Source organism: Paracoccidioides lutzii (assembly GCF_000150705.2).
Source record: "Paracoccidioides lutzii Pb01 unplaced genomic scaffold supercont2.3, whole genome shotgun sequence".
In the NCBI taxonomy this organism is placed as follows: Eukaryota; Fungi; Ascomycota; class Eurotiomycetes; order Onygenales; family Ajellomycetaceae; genus Paracoccidioides; species Paracoccidioides lutzii.
The window spans coordinates 956,316-981,879 of record NW_015440949.1 but is presented as its reverse complement, the minus strand read 5'-3'; the positions used below and the strand labels follow the sequence as shown (position 1 = coordinate 981,879).

The 25,564-nt window shown below is 32.1% G+C and overlaps 4 protein-coding genes across 4 annotated transcripts; 2 read left to right on the top strand and 2 right to left on the bottom strand.

Moving 5' to 3' along the window:
• Positions 1–3,978: 3,978 nt before the first annotated feature.
• On the top strand, positions 3,979–4,360 carry PAAG_01612 (hypothetical protein; the record flags this gene model as incomplete). The annotated part of the gene is made up of 2 exons (XM_002796558.2): positions 3,979–4,080; positions 4,226–4,360. 2 exons carry the CDS (start codon positions 3,979–3,981, stop codon positions 4,358–4,360), a joined length of 237 nt encoding a protein of 78 aa, XP_002796604.2.
• Positions 4,361–8,892: 4,532 nt separating this feature from the next.
• PAAG_01610 (hypothetical protein) lies at positions 8,893–9,701 on the top strand (the record flags this gene model as incomplete). Its single annotated transcript, XM_002796556.1, has 2 exons — positions 8,893–9,006; positions 9,105–9,701. 2 exons carry the CDS (start codon positions 8,893–8,895, stop codon positions 9,699–9,701), a joined length of 711 nt encoding a protein of 236 aa, XP_002796602.1.
• Positions 9,702–9,973: 272 nt separating this feature from the next.
• Positions 9,974–11,862, bottom strand: PAAG_01609 (hypothetical protein; the record flags this gene model as incomplete). The annotated part of the gene is made up of 6 exons (XM_015844395.1): positions 9,974–10,416; positions 10,486–10,577; positions 10,681–10,984; positions 11,139–11,418; positions 11,475–11,615; positions 11,650–11,862. The coding sequence occupies 6 exons, from the start codon at positions 11,860–11,862 to the stop codon at positions 9,974–9,976; spliced, it is 1,473 nt and encodes a 490-aa protein (XP_015701303.1).
• Positions 11,863–16,284: 4,422 nt separating this feature from the next.
• PAAG_01608 (hypothetical protein) lies at positions 16,285–16,965 on the bottom strand (the record flags this gene model as incomplete). Its single annotated transcript, XM_015844394.1, has 2 exons — positions 16,285–16,466; positions 16,602–16,965. The coding sequence occupies 2 exons, from the start codon at positions 16,963–16,965 to the stop codon at positions 16,285–16,287; spliced, it is 546 nt and encodes a 181-aa protein (XP_015701302.1).
• Positions 16,966–25,564: the final 8,599 nt, after the last annotated feature.

Sequence of the window (25,564 nt, the reverse complement as noted above, 5' to 3'; positions counted from 1 at the left end):
GAAATACCTACTTTAAATTCTTTTCAAATATTTTAAAAAATATTTTCTTTGATATAAGTTTTCTTGACTTCATATTTCTTTCAGTTAGAGTCATCACATCTCAGTTCAATCTTTATAAATTGTCATATTTTTTAATTATTTTTGATATCTTAGCAGTTTTCTCAGAAGTTTAAAATAAAAATAGATAAAAATTCTCAGATATTTTTAATCTCAAAACCTGCTTTAAAAAAGAGCAAGAAAAGTAATTGATTTTAATATTATATCACAACTTCAATCTAGATGCAAATGAAATAGATATTCAATTGTCAGCTAGATAAGCTATTTTAATAAAATATTAAGATAATTTTTAAAAAATAAGTTCAGAGAAAACTCTGTTTATATAATTCTTTTCTTAGTATAATTGCTTTTTTTTAGTGTTGTTGCTAGACAATTCTCATTTTTATGAGATAATTGCAGAGTTGATTGCTATATCATTACTATATAGTTGTGATTATTAATTATTCCAGCTCAATAATCTTACACTGTTAAGAAGTCTGAACAAAGCTCATTCTACATTATCATAAATATATTCTTCATTAATTTAAAAAATAATCAGTATTTTTAAGTAACTTGAGTAAAATTTTTATCTCTATAATAATTTATATACTTTGATATAAAATTCAGAAAGTATAGCTTTATCAAAGTTTTTTTCAAAATTATTGAAAAGATTATTCATACTAATGAGAGATTAATGTTTGAAAAGAAGATTTTTCAATATAAAAGTAATATTTTTATTAAAGTTTTATACTTGAAAGGGAAGTACTAATAGTGTGAGAAGATTTTAAATCTATTTAACTTTGAATAATTTGATCTGATTAGATATAATTCTATTTTTTATTTAAAATTCAGCAGATTTGTAAGTAGCTTCAAACTGTTGATTGAGAAAAAAAAAAATAAAAATACTTAGTAAGCAAAGAAGAAGTTTTAACAGAATTTTAAAAGAGCTTACATAACTGAAAAGCAGCAAACAAATGACTTTAATTGTGATGGGGTAGAACGGACTCCGTCCAGCCTCCTTGATAGCGTAAGGCCACGGGCCGAGGCGATTGGTAATCACAACTGCCTAGGCATCAACATAGCAACCAACCCCACAATTACCCCGCATACGAATAACATGTAAACGTGGGAACCGCCTAGCAAACGGCGCTAAGGAAAAGGGCTATATGAACAGAGCCTTCCCCGAACCCATCTCTTCGGAACCATCTTAGTATTTCATCTAGATAGCTTATCTAGCTGGCAATTGAACATCTGTTTCACCTGCGTCTAGATTGAAGCCTTGACATTAATGATAGACTACTCAAGCAGCTGTTCAAAAGATTGAAAGATAAAAAAATTAGAAAAGAGTAGTAATATGAGACTTACAAAGCTGTTCAGAATACTAGAAAGATACAGCTTCAAGTAGAGAAGAAAGAATATGTTTGAACTTATACTACAAAGTAGAAAACAACTATTTCAAATATATCTGCTTTGAAGTATTAATGAAAGCAAGCTTGTACATTTAATTTCATCTTATTAATCTCTATACAATTTTTTTTATTTAGAAAATAACATCAGTTTCAACTTTTCTAATCAATCTATTTTTTTTTTTTTCTACTACTAATTTAAAATTTTATACTTTTTCAATGATTTTCTTTTTTCATGTTAAGTCTTTTATCATGACTACATTATCAGATCATTTACTTAATTATTTTATTAAAGTATCTATTTTGTATGTAATTTATAATACTCTCATTAATATATTTTAATATAATTAACTATTCTAGACTTATTGTAGAAATATTTGAATTCTTGAAAGAAAGAGGCACTGATTTTGAATGAACAGCTCGTTGAGTGATTTGATTTGTTGAGTGGTGAGTCACATTAACAATGAAAAAGGTACCTCTCAATCGAAGAACTATCAAAAGGCCAATTCTTTGAGATGAAAGCAGCTGGTAAGTTGCATGCAAACGCAACATGTTGGAACCATGGTACGATCCGCCACAGGCGCGAGATATTTGCCGCTACGGCCGTATCGCTGTACCTTACTAACCTGTCTTACAGTATCACTGCAGATTAACTTGACATATTATAATTGAAAAAAATATTTAATAAGTATATAGAAATTTATTGTTACGGCGCAGAAGCTTGTATATGGATTAAGGTTGATCCGCTCCGCTTTGAAGGTTGATCCGCTTCAATTCTCAACCACCTTTTTATATTCGGCTGCTCATTCCATTCTTCATTATAATCCCCAGTAGTATTTTCGTCGCAGCTGTCTAATTAGATAGATGAATTGAAGCTTTTGTCTTATTATCAACCTGACTCTAGTTGAGCCATGACATTAATATAATTCACAAGAATAAATTATTATGAGTAAAATATAATAGTTATGTTATAGTTAAATTTGATAAGTTCTATATAAATTACAGTATCATTATTTTACATATATTTTCTTTTTCATCTCATCTACTATAATATTTGATATAAAATACTTTTTTTTGCTAAAGAGAATATAATAAAATAATGAAATAAAATATAAGATTAGATATCAATTTTATTGATAAAAAGAAATTTTTAGTCAGCAAAATATTATAGTTAACTAAGTTTAAAAAAAAACAAAAATAATACACTGAGAAATAAACAAATCTAGTGTCATGTAATTTAAATAAGTTTTATATTTTAACTAACTGTAAACTTAATTTTATACTTCTTTATTTTTTAAAGTTAGCTTATGAGAATTATTCTTTTAAACTTTTAAAATTTCTCATAATGTTTTGTCAATAGTCATAAGAGTTTGTGAAAACATTTTTTGACATCATTGTTCTTTTTACATCATGGAAAGAGTTTCTTCACACCACCAGGGTTCTCACAGTGATGATATTCATACTTTCTCGCTTTTATATAAGATGGTTGTATAGATAATCACTGCAAAAGATTATAAAAATCAAGTCATTGAAAAAGTCTAGAAGGCGCTCCTACCCCCACTTTTCTATTTGTGTAGGCATACGTTTGTCTACTCTCTTAACTAATCAAGCCCATCCATTCAGCTTTCCAAATAACCTACTCTACGCGATGTCGTTGTTAACTACTCATCTCGGCGCCGCATCATTACAGTGTAGCTCGAACTAAGATCATAGAGTAAGAATATTAAATATTGTGTATTAGATTTTCATTCTAGTTTTCTTAATCAGCTTTTGATTAGCTAGAAAAATGAATTGATTATGCATAAAATTACTCCTTTAACAAAAAAAAAAAAAGAAAGTTACTAAGAGTTGCAAATATAAAATAAAAGTAAAGGGAGAAAAACCATAGAAGGCATTCATTAGATGATAAATTTTACATTAATGCTTTCTCCTTCAATAAAATCATGTAAATTCTCTTTCTTGGTAATTTTACTTTTTTATTTTTTCTTTATAATACAAATCTGTGTGACAAGAGACCCCGGATGGAATTTATTGTCATGTGACAGTATCAGGAATGGTCTTCAAGAACTTAGAATTTTAGATCCATGTTTAAATAAAGATAAGCGCCTGATTCCCGATTGGTGAATCATTTTATCAACTTAGCTCAGATCGTGGGGAAGCAGGGTTAAAGTTTGACCCCGGATCAACAACTAACTACCGAAGGGGAACAGGAAACAAATGAAGGAATTGTGATAGTTACATGACCACGCAACCAGTAAAGTCTTTCTTTACCCGCCTATTTAATTTAACTTTTCGTCCCAGGAGTTTACCAAACATGTCAAAATTAGCGCCCTGCGATTGCCGCATATCTCGGCCGTCCCAAACTGCGTAAATGCTCTACCCAACCATCCTGCCAACCTACCCTTACTACCTGGCTACCCGGCTCCTGGTCTTATGAAATTGGCATTATACATGATTAATCTTCAACTGTGTAATGAGTGATAGTGGGAATGCATAGTGGAGAGAGCTGAGAATGCTTCAGCACCCCAGTGCCGCAATGCCACAGGAGACATTCACCAGATTTTATCTTGATCAGATGTACCATTCAAAACTAGCAGGTATTTCTGGGGAAAAAAAAGTCAAAGCCATGCTGATTATGGTACGTATGAAATTGAGATTCTTGGTGAACCCTGGAATGAAAAAGGTAAATAGAGTTTCTTATCCCTTCTCAACACTTTCCAATATATTTTTTTTTACTTGTGTCCCCCTTTCGGCCGTTTGATGATATTTGCCTCTGATCATAGGGACTTCCGCCACCTAAGGCACAGAAAGCATGGGCATGGGTTCCCCCACAGGGTAAATATGCGGGTAGACAGGGTGGGTCGTTCAAATCAACACTGATACTTATACTTTCTGTGGAAATATCAAGGACTTGGTGAATTATAATTTGATGCAACCGTGTCTAGCGATCCCCAAGGCTTTAAGGATATTGGATAATAAATTAACGCATCCTATGAGATTCATCTATAATTTCGCCTCTATTTTAACAGCGAATAATTCCCAGAAGTATAGAACTACATAAAACCTTAGATTTCAAAGCGACCTTTAATATATATATTAGAGGTTGCACATCTAGACAGACATTCATAAGAGACCCAGACAATCAAACAATAAATAAATAAATAATAGATAAAAAAATTAATCTCAACATGAAATCGCTTCATGCGCTTTTTGCAGCGGCTGCTTTCCTCCCATCTCTCAGCCTCGCAACTTCTCCACGGCAGCCACGAAATGTAACAAATAGGCTGACTTGGGATTACTGTGCCCCGAATCTTTATGTTCGTATTTACCACTTTCCCTCTAGAGTCTTAATCCGGCGGAAACATGAAGTATAGTTTAATCTCAGGAAAACTAACAGAAATACCTATCTAGTGCAGGTATGACTTTGAATGCCGGAATAATGCGGATTGCCGGGAGAAGGCATGGGTAAGTTCATTACTCTGATTCCATACTATCAACAATAGAAATTGAAAAAGCTAGCGAATACGAGGCTAAATATCAATATCATTTTATTTCATAAGAACCATGATTGGTTGAATATCTTCTGCGGCACAACTTTCTACCCACATACCTGCTGGGTATGGGAAGTAAGTTTATTCATCAAATTGTTCTGTATAGTTATTTTGAAGCGAGAAGAGAAGAAGCAAGAACTGACAGATGCAAAAGATATCATTTTATCCTCCTCACACATCAACCAGTATATATGCCGCGTCTAAGCAAACGTCTTCTTAAATGCAAATGATGTAGATTAGGACTGTTAAAAGTGAAGCCAAGAAATGAGAAGTTGTATATAGTTTTTTTCATAGTGACTGCTTAATTAAAAGAACAATCAAGTAAAGAAAAACTTAATTTAATTGAAGTACTTTTTTATATAAGCAGAAAACGAGAGTAATGATAAAAATATATAGATAAATAATAAGTAATACTTCATTTGAACCCGACTTCTTTGTTTTATATTATAGGTAAAGAGTTTGAAAGCGTAAGATTCATATTATAAAAATATATATATTATGAAAATATAATTCTTGATATAATAAAAAAAATATATCATTCACATATTACTATTTAATTAAATTTTATGAGATATTGAATCGCATTTATATATGCTAAGAAACTGAATCACTACATTACTGATAAAAAAAAAAGTAAAAAAAAAAAAAAGAAAAAATTTTTATATAAATGAAGATCTCATTAATAAGTACTAACATAACAAAAACCTAGTACTTCTAAACTATTATAGCTTTAATTTAAATGTAGATAAATAAATATTCAATTGTTAATTAAAAAAGCTATCTCAATAATATTAAAATAATTTAAAAAATAGAGATCTGAAAAAGAATTTTTATATTTTTTTTTTTCACCAGCTATTACTATGTTATTGTTAGGCAATTTTTGTAAGATATTTATTTACAGAGTAATTGCTATACTGTTGTTAAACAGCTTCTGTAAAATAATTGCTAGATTATTATTATAATTCTTTTCAGATCTTATAAATTTCTATAACTTAGTAGTTATATATTATCATAATATTATGAAATATTGCATCTGATTTGAGATTTTCATACAGCAAATTCAATAAAATCAGAAACAGCAAAACAAATAAATAAGTGATTAAAAACTTGAAAGAAGAATAATTATTTATTTAATAAAGTAGAAAATAATCTACTGATATAAGAATATAATTGAATATTAAAAAAAAAATTATATAATAACATTATAGATAGTATTAACTACTAAATTATAATAGTATATAATTGCTTAATTACAGAAATTAATATAATTTAAAAAGAATAATAATAATAATAATCTAACAATTAATTTATAGAAACTGTCTAATAATAATATAGTAATTTTTATATAAACAACTATTTTATAAATAAATATTTTATAGAAATTGTTTGACAATAATATAAATATCTACTAGTAAAAAAATATATATAAGAAGATAATTCTTTAGATTTTTATTTCTTAAATTATATTAATATTTTATTAAAATAGCTTCTATAGTTGACAATTGAACATCTATTTATCTGTATTTAAATTGAAATTATAATACAATAAGTTTTTTATATTTGATATTAAATATAATATTAAATTATCATCAAATTTTAATTATTTAATTTAATATTAAAGCTTTATTAAAAGATATAACTTATTATAATATTTTTATTTTTATATATATTTTTATTTTTTATTTTAACTGATTTTGATATTTTATTTTCTTATTTTAATAAGAAATTATTTACAGTTTTTCTTAGTTTATTAGAAATAGAATATTGAATAAATTATTATATAATTAAATAATATTAATATATATTTATTATTAATTTTTTTAATAATTTTAAAAAAAATATTTATTTTATTTTATAAACTTTCTACTAAGATATTGTATCTAATATTTCTTAAATGATAGAAAAATTTTATCTCTTATTTCAAAGTTTGATTTATCATAATACTAATGTGATGTCAAAACTCTCTATACTAGCTCCTTGCTCTCATACTGCTTATTTCACACTGCTTATCACACTGTTTACTAAAGCACTTATTTTCATACTGCTTATCAAAACATTTTAAAATCAGCATCTTCTAGAATTAGTATTATCTCAAGATTCAGCACTCAGAATCAGTACAGATCAACACTACTCAAAAATTAATTCCTTAGAATCAGCACTTTCTGAAGAATAGAATCAGCACTTTATGAAAAATCAGATCACTGCATTACTAATTTCTCATTTCATGAAAGATTATAGATAAAATCTATTGCTATTCATTCATGTATATAAATACTCTAAATTATCAAAGTTCCTTCAAGAGATTCAGTGGTTAGCAACTATTCAATTCTATACATATGTTTCATTCATCATTATTCTTCTCCCTTTGTAGTGCTCACTGTATCTATATATCTACTCTTCTACAATTCTAGTTATAGAGCTTCTCACACTTTCTTTTGAAATTTAATTCATTCATTCTAAATGTCTTCTTAACTTATTACTTGTAATTTTAAATATTTATTTCTTTTATTTTTATCTTAAGGCCCTTTTCAAAACTTAGCCAATTTTTGAAATTTTGATTCAAAAATACTTTCATTTGAAAGCTCTTACTAAAGTTAATCAATCTCTTAATTTTCATACAATTCAGATAAGAATTGAGAGAGTAATTGTTGAAAACATGCTTTTCTTTGAAAAGTAAATATTCATCAACAATTTTCATTATCAACTCACAACACTTGATCTAAATAGTGTGAAAATTGAATGAGTAAAAGATTGATTAGTTCAAAACAACTTATACAATCCTCAAAAGTTTTTATCAAGTCTTTGTTGAGAAAAGACACATGTAATCTCTTTGAAAACTTTATCAGTTTTGATTTTCTTTCTGTCACACCAGGTTCTCCTCACACTATTTTTATCAAAGTTTGCCTAGACACAGCAGAAAAGATACCTGTGGAAAGTGAAGAGCACATGGCCTAAGGTCTCTGCACATAATCTCTGTAGACTACAGACTCAAAGTTAGAACTAGTTGAGTATAGCTGAGAATAGAGGCAAGTTAGAACTAAGTGCATAATTATAAGGTATTTTATAGAGTTGAGCTTTAATTAATTCTTTATCAAGTTTAACAAAACTCAATTAAAACTCAGTTGAAAAAAAGCAAGTTCCCAGTCAAGAAGTAGAATTAAATGAAGAAATTCTCAAGTACAGAGATCATCAGAAAGTTAATCTTCAGTAAAAGTAAAACAGACTATCAAATTAACTACTTTCACAAGAATAACTAGTTTTAAATTTCAGAAATTGATTTCTATGAAAGCTGTTATAATCACTATTAACAGTGAATTTCAGTTTTAAAAAAAGAATATTTGACAACTTATTTATTTAAATATTTATTACAATAAAAAATAAACAAAAAAAGTAAAAATTTTCTTTCAAAATTACATTTCTACAGAATATTATAGAATGAAGTAATATTTCTATTTTCTTTTATTTAAATACAGCTTTTGCTTAGAAAATTGATTTCATTCTTATATAAGAAGAAAATCTAGATACTGAACATTAATTTAATTTCACATTCTAGCTACTATTGATTTTTATTAGAGAAAAATTAAGTTAAATTTAAAGTAATTATATACTTTAGAAAAAGTTTAAGATTTTAATTCAATTTAAGATATGATATGATTTCAGATTCTGATATTCTAATTATTGATATTACAGATAAATTTAATCAATTTAAATCTATTTAATTAATTAATATCTATAATAAAAAATCTTTACAAGAAGATGATAAGAGCTGAACAGTGAATAAAGCTCTTCTTGATCTATCAGAAAACAAGAGATCAATCATAAGTGATCATACCTATTTACAATTGAACCAGCCTTTTGGATTACTTACAACATATAGATTCGCAATTCAAACCGCCAAAATGGATTTCCCATATATTTGCCTGCTACTAACATTGTTGCAGAAGGCGAACATCCCTGTTTGTATAGTTGGTGAACTTGCGTTGAACTACTACAATCCACCTCGCGTGGTTCATGTAGGTAGGTATAATGTGGCCTTTTGATCCAATGATTTTGTCGATATCTTTATTTCCTTGTGGTATACTGTCTCTTCTCTGACCATTTGCTGGAACAGGACCTGGAACTTTGTGTTCCTGCAAGAGATCTCGAGCTGGCAACATCGATCTTTAGGGCTCAAAAATGCCTGACTGAGCAAGAGGCAACCAACTACAATATCTACACTGAGTATAAACGAGGATTTCCCCGTTTTCAACTCAGCTCCTCCATGCCTAGCTTTGTTGTTCTTTTTACCGACGCGTACTACCATCTAAACCAACTAGAACAAAATATAATCCCCCCTCAAGAGCATAAGGGCAGACAAGAGTACTACAGCAAAGAGATACTCGACTCCGTCGCTGCTGACCAGGTCGCCACCTTACCGCTGCCACGATTTGCGCCCTTTTTTACTGGCTTCTGTCGAATGTACATCAAGAAACAGGAAGCCACTGCCGCCATAGCCGCAGAGATGCTGGTTGATGGATTGGACATTGATGAAGCATGGTGCCGAAAACGTCTCAGCGCTCCAGAGTACGTGGCTGAGCTCAAATTTGCCTTGGGGCTGGCTGAATGGAATTGGTCGCGGATTTCGGATTTCACCCCGAATGAGGTTACTTACTTTATTGTTAATCGTCAGGAAGCCCAAAGGGTCCGACAAATGCCCGGATTTTCATGAATGAGTTTGTCTCTTCTCTTCTTTGTTTTCTTTTTAACTCAATCATTCAATCATTTGATAAGGCAATTGGGAACATTGGAACAGCAAAAGAATAGATATTAAATTTCGCATTACTCTTTCTACATATAAAGAAATCTTGCTAAAGTTTCTGTCTAGGTTTATGTTAAACAATTATGCAGAGAATTACGAAAGATACTATTCCCGTCTCTTGATAATCCGCTCCTGCCAGTTCTCACCCAAATTAGCCTCCCAAATCTCCGTGATTTCCTTTGCTACTTCATCACCAATGTTTTTCCAAGAACCGTTCCCATTGTTGAGTCTATCAAGTGGAACGATATCGAGCTGATGCCCAGCCCACTTGCCGTATTAATGTGGTGTTTGTTCTCCATTGAGATGAACCCGGATGTCGACCAGCAGATGCGAGAGAGAATCATTTCGCCAAATCCAATACCGCTGATGAATGGGCCACTGACATACTCCGGTTTCAGGGCAACGGAGTAGGAGATGACAAACTCCCAAGTTGTCAGATTGCGCAAGATCCAGATGCGGCTATTGGGATAAAAGGACTTTGGTGTAGGTTTCGCTACGTCCTGCGAATCTGATGGGCAAGGTTTCTTGTAGTAGTTGTCGAGCCAAAGCTGGAAGAGGAGATCAGTCTCACCCGGCATCATAGCTCTAGGCGGTGCAGTTTCAATGCATGAAGCTGCAAGGCCATCTGATCCTCAAGCAACAACCTGCAGAAGTTGCATTGACAATCTTTGTATCAAAATAACCATCTTCATACCGAAAATAACCGTCTTCAAACAGACAACACTCGCATGAACAACGGAATCAAATTGTTTCTTCGTACAATTCCAGATGGTACCCCGGTTCCACCTGAGGAACGCCCCCACAAGTCCTAGATTTTACCAGAGAATGGCAGAGAAACCCAATATAACAATATGCTATTTTTCAGAAACCCAAGCTATCAGAATCATACCAGTCACTTTCTTCCTTTGTTGTCATATCACTATCCTCCTCCGCCGGCCTTCTCGCAGCTTCCCCCTTTTCCCATTTGTCTAAACTGGTCCTCTGCTTCGCGGATAGCACAAAACGCTCCTCATATGCCGCCCGCATGATTGATCGTGTGCTCCACTTAAAAGTTCCTGAGTGAGGCACGAGAAAGAGAACTGTGTTAAAGATTTTGGTGCTATTTTTTACCTCATCATCGAATTCACCAAACGGCATCAAATACAAGAGCTTAAATGCCGCATCGCGCGCCTTCGACTTATCCCCCTTGCTTTCTTGGCAGCGTCTGTATTCGTGTTAGTAATCAGTTTCGCAGGATCTCAGATCATTGAAGATCTCATCGATCGTCTGTCCATCAAGGATATCAACACCAAGAAAATTGTATTTTCACACAGGGTGCGATGCTGGGAAAGATCGGGTGTGAGGCACCAGAAACACTGTCGATAACCCGTTCAATACCCTTGAGTGCTTCCGAAAAGAGAAGGATAGGCCCATGAACAAACTCTGTTATGCCTGGTTGGGCTTTGGCTTGGAATTTGACGAAAGATGCTAAGTAGGGTATCTTCGATACTTCAGTGTTGTATTGAACGCCACCAATATGAATTGAGGTCGTCAGAGGCGGCCATGCTACGGCACGATATGATTGCCAGGCAGATAAGTTGATAATATGGAAAAGAAAAGGCACGAAAATGCTACCAGATGACTTGTACTCCAAATGGAATGACAGGATTAATCCCGATCTTCAACCGGAGAGGGAGACCACACCGAAAGTGCAACCGAAAATGTGTCACAGCCTTTAACTTCGCGGAGCATCTTGTCAAGAAGCGCCGCTAATTTCCTCAAATCCGTCTGGTTGCGGTCCTCCCATCTTTTGATCTCAATTGCCACATCCTCAACCTCTGGCCTCTGGAATCCGCTCCCTTTGGTGGTAAGCTCGTACAAGTTTGGGAGTTTGCGATACCCAGAGCTGCGGTGCGACCTCTTCGATCTCAAGAGGCCTATGGGAGACCCGGGTTTTGATCTCAATAGTTGATTCAAATGGCACGGTGTGTCCATCGTATTTAATTGTAAGTCCGGTCATGGTAGGAGTGAGTGGAGATAGAGACATGGACTCTAGCATGCTGGAGAGCTTCCCGTCTTCGATCTCAAACATGCTTTTAGAGGGCTGCCTTAGTTACAAAATAAAGCTGAGTCAGCTTAGTCAGAAAGTCATGTGATAGAGATTGATGGGATTCTGTTGTTGGAACCTAGGCTTCCTATTATGGACTAGCGGCACCGCACAATAGTATATAGCATCCCTGAGATCGCTACCAAATACAACCACTTTAGACGTCCCACAGGTTATGGCCTAAATAGCTTGTTTTTCTTTTTGAAGAGTCTTCCACACACTACTTCTGCACCTTATTTCTTCTTCTTCTTTGTTAGGGAGCGAATGCGAGCTGCATAAGAAGGAAACTCTCTGCGTTGCTAACTGCTATATAACGAAATACTAAGCTTGATGGGATGAAAGAGGTGCTGGGGCCTGCCTGGGTTATAACCACCCGCATGGTCATTTGATCATGTGAGGATATTTGGCCTAACCGGGCGCCAAGCTTAATCCGACGTCAAGTCTAACCGGGCACCGAGCCTCGGTCGGGCTCGGTCGGGCGCTGAGCCTAACATCACCCCCCAGTCTAGGGACAGGCATGTCCTCATGCTGGTAGGTTGTCATCAACCTTGTCCTTCAGGTAGCTGTCTGTCTCCCATGCCTTCAGCCACTCATCTAGTCGCCTTGGAGGTCCAGCTTTTGTAGGGTTAGCTTCATGGAAGTCGCGTATGGCGTGTGGTGATTCTTTGAAGTCATGAGCTGGGTACCAAGATGAGTACTCATCAAATCCCTTCCAGTGGACTTGATATTGCAGTTTGTCTCAATTTATTTGACTGGCTAATATATGCTCCACTTCCCATTCATTTTCTTCATCTATCTCAATTGAATCTGGTGGTTTGACAGCCTGCCCTGGTAGGAGGTCTCTTGGATCTTTGCACAGCTTGTCTGAGGAGAAGATTGAATGAATTTTCATGGTTGTGGGAAGGTCCAGTCTATAAGCATTGCCCACCCTCTCTAGAATTCTGAAGGGGTCTGTGTTCTGTGCTGCCAGCTTACAGCTTGATCAGTCAATTCTGTATGATTTCAATGTCAAGTAGACAAAATCTCTCACTGTGAAGTCAGGTTTCTGATGATGTCTATCAGTCTGCCTCTTCATCTGTTTCTGTGCTGTCTTCATGCCCTTGCCTGCTCACTCTCAGATCTCTTTCATCTGTTTAACAAAGTTTTGAGCAGCTCTTCAATTTGTCCTCTCTCCTGCTCTTAGTTCTCTTGGCAGGGGCCTCCAGTCAAATAATGTTCATGACTCATATTCATTTGCAGCTAGAAAGGGAGAGATCTCAGTGAAGATGTTTGAAGTGACTGCAGAAGCATAATCTATAATGAGTAATCACTCATCTCAGTCATTTTGATAGTAATTAACATATGAGTGAAGATGTGTGACAATATACTGATTTGTTGTCTCTGTCTGCTCATCTGTCTGTGTGTGATGTGCTGTTGAGAGTTTCAACTTTATGTCTAGAATTTCTGTGAACTCATCCCAGAAGTTCAATATGAACTGAGGGCTGCAGTCAGAGACAATCAAGTCTGGTGCCTTATTATAGAAATAGTAGAATCAGATGAATAATCAAGTCAGCTCTCAGGCTGTAACTTCACAGGTGATAGGAACTGAAATTGCCTTCTTGCTTAATCAACAGACTATAACTAGAATGACATCACAGTCACTTTTGCTCTTTGACACATTCATGAAGTTCATTGTGATATGCTGTCATGTCTGTTCTGATATTGATAGTGACTCTAGCAGGCCAGGAGCTTTGTCCCTTGAGATCTTATTAACTCAGCATGTATGACAGTTCTGAACATAGTGTAAGATATTCACTCATCAGATGATTCATCAATAGCAGAGGTGAATCAGAGTCAGGGTCTTCTGTCCTTCTGGGTGTGCTGTTGAGATCTGATCATGAATTTTCTTTAGCAGAGCAGCTATAAGAGTTTCTTTCTGAACAGACACTATCAATCTTCCATGGTAGAGCAACATATTATCCTTCATTGTATAGGGACTATTCTTCTCTCCTACTTGCTGCCACAGGGGCTCAATTGAGGTAGCTGTCTTGTTTAAAGACACTATGCATTCAGCAATGTTCTCTTCCTCTGAGAAGTTGATGCCAGCAATATTCATAGAGAGAGTGATCTGAGGGTCAAGAGTTTCTGATTCTAGAAGAATCTGCATACAGCTGTCCTGTTGCTTCTTAATCTGCTCAGGCCTGCTCAGCACATCAGCTAGCAGGTTGACCTTACCTGATTGATACTTAATCTCAAAATAGAAATGAGAAAGGAATTCTGTCCAGCAGGTCTGACATGCATTCAGCTTCTTGATTGTCATGAAGTATTCCAGTGCATGATGATCAGTGAGAACCTTGAATTGTTCTTTCCATTGTAGTTCCTCAAGCTCAGCTCATCACTCCTGCAATGCTCAGATGACTGCAAGCATTTTCTTGTCATGAATCTCATAGTTGAGCTCTGCACCATTCATTGACTTGAAGTAGAAGGCCACAGAGTGTCAAAGATTATCATTCAATCTTTGACTCAGTATTTCAGTCATCACTTCATCTGAGGCATCAGTCTCAATGTGGGTTTCACATCCAGGGTCAAAGTAATGTAGAATTGGAGCCTTCACCAGCTGCTTCTTCAGTTTCTCAAAGACTGATTGACATTCTGATGTTCACACAAATGAAACTGTCTTCTTTGTCAACTGGTATAGTGGTTTTGCAATTCAGCTATAGTTCCTTATAAATCACTGATAGAAGTTGTCAAATTCTAGAAATGATTGAACACCTTTTACTGTGATTGAGATCTGTCACTTTGTGATGACAGCAGTCTTCTCAGGGTCTGTCTCAATCCCCTCTGTGATAATGATAAACCCCAGATATCTTGTTCTCTGAACAGCAAACTCACATTTCTGGATGCTAGCTTGCAAGCCTGCTGTCTTTAATCAGTTCAGTACCAGGTTCACTTGCTGCTTGTGTTCTTTGAGAGTCCTGCTGTAGATTAGAAGGTCATCCATGAATGCTGTCATAAACTTGTCCAGGTAGTCAAAGAAGATACTGTTGACAAACTGTTGAAAGCAGGCAGAGGCATTTGTAAGATCAAAGAGGACCACTCAGTATTTATAGGTTCTGTAGCAGGTTCTAAAGATGGTCAGGTCCTCTGACTTAGAGTTCATTCAGATGCAATGAAACCTCTGCTGAATGTCCAGCTTTGTAAAGTATTTTGCTCTGTTGAGTCAGTCCATCAGCTCATCTATTAGAGGCAAGGAATACTGATCTTGTTTGATCATAGCATTCAGCTTGTGAAAGTCAATGCAGAATCATAGCTTCTTCCCACTACAAGCAATCAGGATTGAAGAGGTGTAGAGGACTGAACTTGGAATGACAAAGCCCTTTGCTAGGTTGATTTCAAGGTAGGTCTTCACTGCTTCTAGTTCCTCCAGATTCATCTTATATAGAGATGCATGTCCAATGTCCTGAATGAGATCAGTGTCAGACTGAAGCTCTATCTTAAAATCAACATTCTTTCATAGGGGAGATAATTCATCTGATGCTTTCTTTGAGAAACAGTCCTCCTGACCTTTCAATCATTCTGATAAGTTGCTGATCAGCTCCTCATCAGACTTCTCCTCAGCTCTCACTAAACTTCACTTCTTCTCAAGCTGTTTATCAATTTCATACAGACTGATTATGAAGACTGTCAAGTTCTTGTTCTTCATATAACTGTGAAAAGAAGCAGTCTCAATGAAGTTCATATTCATCATCTGTGGTGCTGTCTCCTCCCAGGTCAGTCCCTGCCTTGTCTTAGATGTCATGACTGAGCTGGTCCCTTTCAATCTGCAGAGTCAAGTCTGATGCTCCTGTCTGATCTCCTTGTTCAGTTTGATCTCTCTTCATTTTGCATCTGTCTGATGCTCAGGCTTAGAGTCTGGACACTTCAGTATTGATCAGAGCACTATCTTCAGCATTGACTCTGTCATCTGTTTCAGGATAGACTATTCACTCAGTCAAACCAGACATTGATTTTTAACATTCAGCCATATATCCTGTGCTGCCAATCACTTTCATCTCAGGATGACAAGGTACTGGTCTAGATCTGTCATCAGCAGAGGAACATTCCAGAATCTTCAGTCATTCACTCAGAGGTTTAGAGTCAATGTGCAGTCTATCATCCTGCCAGAGACATCATTGTATCTCTTCATGCAGCATTTGAATGAGAGTTTCTGAAACTTTCTATTGAAGAATCTTGCCAATTCTATAGTGTATCAGATATCAATAAAATTCACATCATTTGCTTCAGTATCAGTGAGAGAATTTGTAGAAGTAGCAATTCCATTGTGAGCTAACTTAATTGAGACATTAAAGCTCTTTCTCTCAATCAAGTCCTTCATCTCAAACCTCTCACAGACTATTGAACTACCTGAGATGAAGTCTTCTCTCAGGCTCACTCTTTTCTCAAATCTGCTGAAGACTCAGGAGTGTCATTCTCTGTGAGCTCAGTGATCACCTGTTGAAACTTCTGCTTCACAGGGCAGTTTCTGGCAATGTGGTCTTTCTCCTTGCAGTAGTAGCACTGAATATCTGGACAAGCACTCAAGACTTCCTTTATGATAGAGGATTTTGTGACTGAGATGCTGTAGAAAGTTTGACTGTCAGAGACTCACAGAGTGTTTTGCTTGAAGATATTAGACTCATTTTCTCACAAGCTCTTTGACTTCTGAGTGACATTGATTGTCTGAAGAATGTGAGCTGCCTAAGCACAGATCTTCTGAAACTCAGCATATGTATTGATGATTGCATTGACTACTGTCACTGTCCTCTGAAGATCAAAGGACAGCTTGTCATTGAAGTCTGTCTTGTAGTCCTCTTTGACAATCTTGACCTCACCTGCCAGGTGTAAGAATTTTGTGACAAATTCATGATAATTGTTCTCATTGTGCATAATCAGCTTGCAATAATCACTCTTGACATTTTGCAGCTTGTTAGCATCCTCATATATTGACTTGAGATGCTCAAATATCTCTTCTGCAGTCTGATATTGCTTGGAGTGATTCTCTTCCATACAGGGTGCAATGTGATGTGCTGCATCCCCATCAGTCTGGTTTTCAATGTATGCAATTCTCATGTATTCAGTAGGATAGTGGTCAGTGTTCTCTCAGAGCTTGTTCTTCATCTGAGAGAGCCAGTGTTCAAATTTTGACTTCTTGCTGTCAGTGAGGTGTTTTGAATCATCAATCTTGACAGACCTCCAGGTAGTCTCAGAGGAAGTGACATCTTGACTTGCTGCTTAATTGCTGACTGTCATGCAGATCAGAGTGTGACTAAGTTCATCACATTCAGCAATTAGCTCATCAATCTGGCTTTGCTTGACAGTGACCTGGTCAGTGATGTTGTTTCATTCCATCCTCAGACATGTGATTGTATTCCTCAACATTTTTTCATCATCAAAGATGCTGTCAAAGATTGCTGCTAACTCTTTGTAGACATGATCCTTGTCTGAGTGAATTGCCTGTCTGAATTCTTCAAGCAAGACCTGTGATTGATTGATTGGCCTAGTTAGAACATATCATCAGTCCCTCTTGGTCTTTTCAGAGGGCTGGAAGTCTGGGGTGGTCATCCTGGTCTGGGTCTCTCTGATGAGTAGTAAGAGAGATGAGTTGCTGTTGTATGTTGTGTCATCAGATTCTCACTGAGCAGGTTCTACTCAATCCTGAGTAGAAGGAGTAGGATCAAGCTTAGTATTATGTTAGGGAGTGAATGTGAGCTGCATAAGAAGGAAACTCTCTGCATTGCTAACTGCTATATAATGAAATACTAAGCTTGATGGGATGAAAGAGGTGCTGGGGCCTGCCTGGGTTATAACCACCCGCATGGTCATTTGATCACGTGAGGATATTTGGCCTAACCGGGCGCCAAGCTTAATCCGACGTTGAGTCTAACCGGGCACCGAGCCTCGGTCGGGCTCGGTCGGGCGCTGAGCCTAACATTCTTTTATCTGAGGTATAAAATGTCTCACATAGACTGCATTGCTGAATTGCAGCAAGAATCTAATAAAAAGTGATTGTTTTGAAAGCTTTGATCATGAAAAACAAATTAAATTAAGAGAAGATAAATAGATATCTTCAAGAACATGAGCTGCAGAATCATTGGATACTTCTGCAAGCAACAACATGAATAGAGATAAATACAATATATATACTTCTGAGTTTAGAGGAGAAACTTATCAATAAATAAAATAAATACAAATGAAAGCAATATGAATATAATATGAATGATGACAAAATATATAAAAAGATAAAATAGATAAATAGAAATGCTCATATAAAGACTAGAAGAAAACTCAGATTTTTTGTTAAATACTACTAAGAATTTTATTAAGAATAAAGTTAATAAATTTCACAAAGATATAAAGATCAAGTTGAAAGAAAAATATAGAGTTATTCTTATTGAAGTTAACTATTTGAAATAAAAGAGCTAATTCTTGTAGATGTTCATTTAATTCAGATAAAAGTGTGATGTCAAGATTCTCTATACTAGCTTCTTGTCCTCATACTGCTTATCTTACATTGCTTATCAAAGCACTTTAGAATCAACACTTATTAAAGAATCAGCATCATCTCAAAATTAAGCATTTGAGATCAGCACAGATCAACATTTCTCACAAATCAGTTCTTTAGCATCAGCACTTTCTGAGGAATAAAATCAGTACTTCATGAAAATTTAAATTATTATATTATTAATTTTCCATTTTATAAAAGATTAGAGATAAAATCTATTGCTAATTATTTATATATATAAATACTTTGAATCTATGAAGTTTCTTTAAGAGATTCAGTGATTAGCTACTATTCAATTCTACATATATATTTTATTTATTGCTATTCTCTTCTCTTTATAGCACTCACAGCGTTTATATATCTATGCTATTAAGATTTTAATTATAGAGCTTTTCATATTTCCTTTTGATACTTAGTTCATTTATTTTAGTATTCTCATAAAAAGATATTTTCAACAAACAACAAACAGCATCTTCTATTACAGTATTTTTGAAAATTAAGCTTTAAAATAAGAAAAATAAACTTTTTTATATAAGAATTTTTTAATCTTTAAATGCAACTGTATGTAATTATTTCAGATCATTAAATAAAAGTTTCTATCTTATAGTGACTATATGAAAAAAATCTTGCTCAATGCTATATTATATCTCATATAGAAAAAAATTTTTAAATCATTAAAAAGTTAAGAAACTTATAGTTCAAAAATAATAATTTTATATTTATTTTGTATGATAGTGTAGAATAGACTTATGTCTAATTTTCTCAATAGTATAATCATCACAGACTGAGATAATCAGTAATTGTAACTGCCTAGACAATAGTAAATAACTCTGCAATTACTATATATATGAATAATATATAAATATAGTAATTATCTAGCAATTATATTAAAAAAAAAGAGTTATATAAATAGAGCTTTTCTTGAACTTATTTTAGTATTTGCTCAGATAGTTTATTTAGCTAACAATTAAATATTTATTCATCTACACCTAGATTAAAGCTATAATATAATACTAAAATTAAATACTTTTTTTCCTTTTTTTAAAATAGGTTTTTTGATAAAAACCTCTGAGAATTAATATCTACTTTTATTTTTAAATCTCTGAAAAGACTGCTAAAGATGTTAAAAACAGTTAGAGAGTCTGACAGTTTATGAAAATCAGATTGAGATATAATGACTCTAATTGATAGAAATATTGAATTAAAAAATTCTATATTAAAGAAATAATTTCTTATATCAATTGAAGAGAAATCAGATCAGATATATCAAGAGATTACTGATCTAATAAATGAAATAATAGATATTCTAAAAAGAGTTAGAGTAGAATGAGATGAGTAGAGAAAGTAATTAAGTGAAATTAATCAGCAAGTAAACAGCTTAATAGAGAAATAAAATGTATTATAGTAAATTGTGAACTCTTTAACCTCTTAAATCAGACTAATAAATACTTAACAGATATAACAATCAATTAAACTCAATGACTCTAAGCATATCATCAATGAAAAAAAACTGATATTTAAAAACTGACTCTTTTGAATAAAATGTAAACTAAATATTAATGTAGATTACTTTCTAACTGAAAAAAGCTATATTATTTATATTGAAAACTGAATTGATGATGAAGCTGTCAGACACTTAGTTTTAAGAATAAAGAAAACTTATTCTGAAAAGTTTAAAACAGCTGAGAAAGTGTTTAAATATCTATAAAGAATATATAAAAATGTCAATAAACTTGAGAATAAAGAGATAAAATATCAATAACTAATAATAAGAAATAAAGATGATTATTAAATATTTATGATCAAGTTTTTACATCTAACTAATAAAGCTTGAGTTTATAAAAAAGATTATAAATTAGATATTTTTTATAATATTTTATTTAATCTTTAATGCGTGATTATAGTAACCTATATCAATTGCAATATTTTTTATGAGATTTAAAAAATCTATATTAGAACAGCTAACTATATTAAAAATATACTCAATTAAAATAATAGATAGCTATTCAATTATAAAAGAACTTCTATAATTTAAATCAACTATGAGAAAACTTCTTCAACTTGAAACTGTAAATTGACTTTAATCATATCAGCATAGACAACTGAGAATAGACTGAAGAATGAAAATTGAAAAAAGAATATAAAATACTTCAATTATTAAAGCAAAGATCATATAGTATGAAATTGCTCATGCAAGTAAGAGATAGAATTAAAGAAAGTGAATACTGAGACTACTATCATCAAGTTGAGAAAAGATTAAATCTGAGAGAAGCCTTCTTCTCAGATAAAATAGTTGTATTAGAAACTTTGAATGTGAATCAGTTGATGAGTGAAAATTTTTTTATTGTATATATTAAAGTAGCTTTTAATGAATATACTATTTTTATAAAAATATTAGTAGATTCTAAAGCAAATTATTATAATCTTTTTAATACAAACTTTAAGAAGTTGATAAAAGATTATTAGATTATGAAATTCAATAAATAGAGAGAAACTTCAATTATAGAAGTTATTTTCTTGTATTTATGAGTAGATAAATAAAGATTTCTCAATATATCAATGCTAATAACAGATCTGAAAAGTATTAATATAATTCTAAAATAATTCTGACTAGTAAAGTAGAAGATATAACTAGATATGAAGAATCAATATCTAGTTTGATTAACTACATGAACAATTGAGAATAAAATATCAGAAGAATATAATATAATAATCTTATCACAGCTTCAATTTTTATGTAACTGAACAGGTGTTTAATTGTTAACTAAATAAGCTATTTGAGTGAATACTAATATAATTTCTAAAAGATAAGCTCAAAGAAGATTCTGTTTATATACTTTTTTCTTTAGCATAATTTGTTATGTGATTATCACATTTATATATTATTTATATATAGGGTAATTATGAAGTTGATTGCTATGCTAATATCTAGATTGTTATAATTACTGTATATAAATAGTTATGATTACTGATCATCTCAGTCTTATACTGTTGAGAAGGCTACAGAGCTTGTTCTATACTATTACATTACTTTTTTTTGAAGTTTAGACATGTTCTTATACTGATAGATTATTATCTACTTAATTTACTAAATAATCATCCTTTTTTCAAGTCTTCAATCAATTACTCAATTGCTTTAAAAGCTCTACTTTTATTGAATTTATAATATAAAATTCTCAAATTAGATGTAGAAATCTTTTTAAATTTTGTGCTAGATACTATATTAAATTATCGTCAGATTTTAGCTATTATACCTGATATTGAAGCTTCTTATAGTAGATATAGCTTGCTAGAATATTCTCAACTTCTTATTTATTTTTATTCTGTATTTTGATCAATTTTGATATTTTATTTAGTTGTTTCAGTAGAAGGTTATTCACAGCTTTTTATAATTTATCAGGGGAGAATATTAAGTAGATCTTCATATTATTTAATAGTTTTAGTCTATAGCTATTTCTCACTTTTTTAATTATTTTAAAGAAGTTTTTATTTTACTTTATTAACTTTCTGCTAGGCTGTTGAATTCTATAGTTCTTAAGTAATAAGAAAATCTTATCTTCTATCTTAAAGTTTGACTCTCAGTGGTGCTTATTGACCTGTAATTTTATGATTTATTGTATTTTTTCCATATTGTCTACTGCTAGTTTTCAGATTTTCTTCATTTGAATGATACACTACTTGGTATCTTCTTGTTTAAGCTTTTCTCTTCTAGATAGTATCTTTAATAATGACTTTCAATTAAAGAATATTTAAGATTTATATCTATAAGTAGTTTGAAATAATATTATCTCAGTTGATTTATTTATTAGGGCTCCAGTAACATGATTCATTATTGACAACTATTTATTCTAGTTGTTCTAATAGTAGTTTATATATAGATAGAGTTTGATCATTAGATATTGATTGACAATGTTAATCTGACCATCTGTTTGCATATGATAAGTTAATAATAGCTTCAGTTTAACTTTCAATCATCTGATGAACTTACTTTAAAAGTCTGAAATGAATTGCGATTCACAGTCTGATATAACTGAATCTGATACTTCATAATACTCATAGTAGCACTTTAAGAACAGTCTTATCAACTCTTTAACATCTGTCTTTCTTGTAATAGAAATAGATATAAACTTCTTACTTAGTTAATAGATAATTATTAATATTATATCATAATCTCTTTTTGTCATAGAGTTATTTATGAAGTTCATTAAGATGTGCTACTAGACTCTACTGAGAATTGATAGTGACTTCAATAGTTCTGAAGTTTTATCATAATAGATCTTCATTCATCAACACATTAGGCAATTGTTCACATACTGATCAATATCTTTGATTCAGTCATTTCAGTAATATTTTACCTTTACTAGTATATTCTGAAAAATAAAAAACTCTAACTCTGATACAATTATATTATTGATAAGTCATCTGATGAACAGACATTCTGCACTATGTTTAGAACTATTATATATATCAGATCAGTAAAATTTCAAAAGATAAGACTTCTAATTTGCTAAAGTTATTATTAATATCAGAATAAATATAGCAATATATTAATATGAACTTTATGAATATATTAAAAAGCAAAACAGATTATAATGTCATTTTAATTATAGTATATTAGCTAAGTAAGAAGATAATCTTTATTTTAATCATTTAAGAAGTTATAGCTCAGAAGCTGATCTGACTATTCATTCAATTCTACTATTCATATAATGAGACATCTGACTCAATTGTCTCTGATCAAGACTCTCAGTTCATATTAAGCTTATGAAATAAGTTCACATAAATTCTGAGTATAAAACTGAAACTTTTAACAGCATATCATACACAAACTGATGAATAGACAAAGATGATGAATTAATATATTATCATCTATCTTCTTTTCTATATCAGTTACTATCAAGATGACTGAGATGAGTGACTGCTTATTATAGATTATGTCTTTACAGCTATTTTAAATACTTCATAGAGATCTCTCTCTTTCTCATAGTAAATGAATATGAATCTCAATGTCATTTGACTAACAATTACTAATAAAAAAATTAAATATGAATGAGAAAAGAAATTGAAAAGCAGCAAGAAGCTTCATTCACTGAATGAGAGAGATTTGAAATCAAACAAGTAGAGATATAAAAATTATACAAAAACAGATGAAGAGACAAACTGATAAATATTACTGAGAATCTAACTTTGTAGTAAAATATTTTATTTATCTAATATTGAGATCGTATAAAATGAATTGATTAAAATGTGAACTGACAGAGCAGAATGCTGATCTCTTCAGAATTCTGAAGAAGATGAGCAATATCTACAAATTGAATTTCTCTGCAATGATGAAGATTCATTTAATCTTCTCTTTATACAAGCTATATAAAAATCTCAGAGACTTTCTATCTAATCAGACTGTCAAATCATCAGACTCAATTGAAATAGACAAAGAGAATGAATGAGAGATAGATTGTATACTGATCAGTCAAATAAGTCAAAGCAAGCTGCAGTATCAGATGTATTGAAAGAGATTTGATAAAAATTCTTCATAATATCTTATCTTCAACTTTAATAGATCATTTTATAAAATACAGAATTTTCATGAGATCAATCTCACTAAAATTGAATCACTGAAACATCTAGATGAATGAGTAAGAACATGAGAGATGAGCAGCTATCTGAAAGACAAAGATGATGATGATCTTCCAGCATGAGGACATGCCTACTTCTAGATCAATGGGTGATGTTAGACTTGGTGCTAAGGCTAGGTTTATCCTCATCACATGACCATGCCCCACATAGGACCTAGCGGATCAGCTGTGACCCAGTCACGTGATCACATGAGCTGTTTCATGATTCAGTCACATGATCATATGGGTTATTTATAATCTAAGCAGACCCTAACACCTTTTTTCCTCTTCAAATTTAGTAATTTGTTATATAGCAGTTAGTAATGCAGAGAGCTTCCTTCTTATGCAGCTCGCATTCGCTTTCTAACAACTTTGATTTCTTAATAAGTAAAGTAAATCTCAAGTACTTTGTCTATTGAACATGAAATTCATATTTTAAAATGTTTGTCTGTAGTTCAGCTTTTCACAATCTAGTTAATATTTTTTTAACATGCTTCTTTTGTTCTTTTAAGATTTTACTGTAGATAAGTAGATCATTCACAAAAGTAATCATGAACTGATTCAAGTAGTTAAAGAAGATAATATTCACAAAGTGTTGAAAGATTGCTGAATTATTGCTTAGATCAAAAAGCATAATCTTATACTTGTAGATTTTATAACATGTTCTTAAAGCAGTCAGATCTTTAATCTCAGAATGCATGTATATCTGATGAAAACTTTGACAAATGTTCAATTTGATAAAAAACTTAGTCTCATTTAGTCACTTTATGAGCTTATCAACTAGTAAAATTGAATATCAATTCTTTTTTGAGATTGTGTTAATCTGACAGTAATTCATACAAAATCTTAGCTTACTCACTGTATAAGCTATAAAAATTAAAGATATAAATGAGAAAATCATTGATAAAATAAAGCTTTTCTCTAGATTAATCTCAAAATACTGCTTGACTGTTTTAAATTTTTTCAAGCTCATTTAGTATAATGATATATAATCAATAGCTTTATTTAAATCAGTTTTTTCTCAAACTCAATCCTATAGTTCACTTCTTTTTGAAAAAGTAATAATTGATCAAAGATAGTCGTTGAAAAAATATTATAGAAATTCTTATAGTTCTTTGACAGTTGTTTATTAATTATCTTTTCATCCTTCAGTTCTATATTAAAAATAACCTTCTTTTTTTTAATAATTCTATCTATTTCATAGAGACTTGAAATAAAAATCTCTGACTTTTTACTTCTCTTATGATGAGGAAAGATCATACTCTCAATGAATGTTATTCTTCGTTACTTATTCAATTTATTTTTTATTTAAGTTCTCACAAGTCTTTCAGCAACTTTCTGTTTGAATTTCTCATTAATAAGTCTATTTTATTGATTTACATCTTATTGATACTCTGACTTTACTACTGATCTCTTTAGAATCTTTTTTGAAATTATTTTATTACATTTTTCTGATATTCTATTTTCAGTTATTTATATACATGGTCAAACTAGATATTGATTCTTCATATTTAGTTATATCTTTTACTTTACCAGTTAGAATCATTTTAAA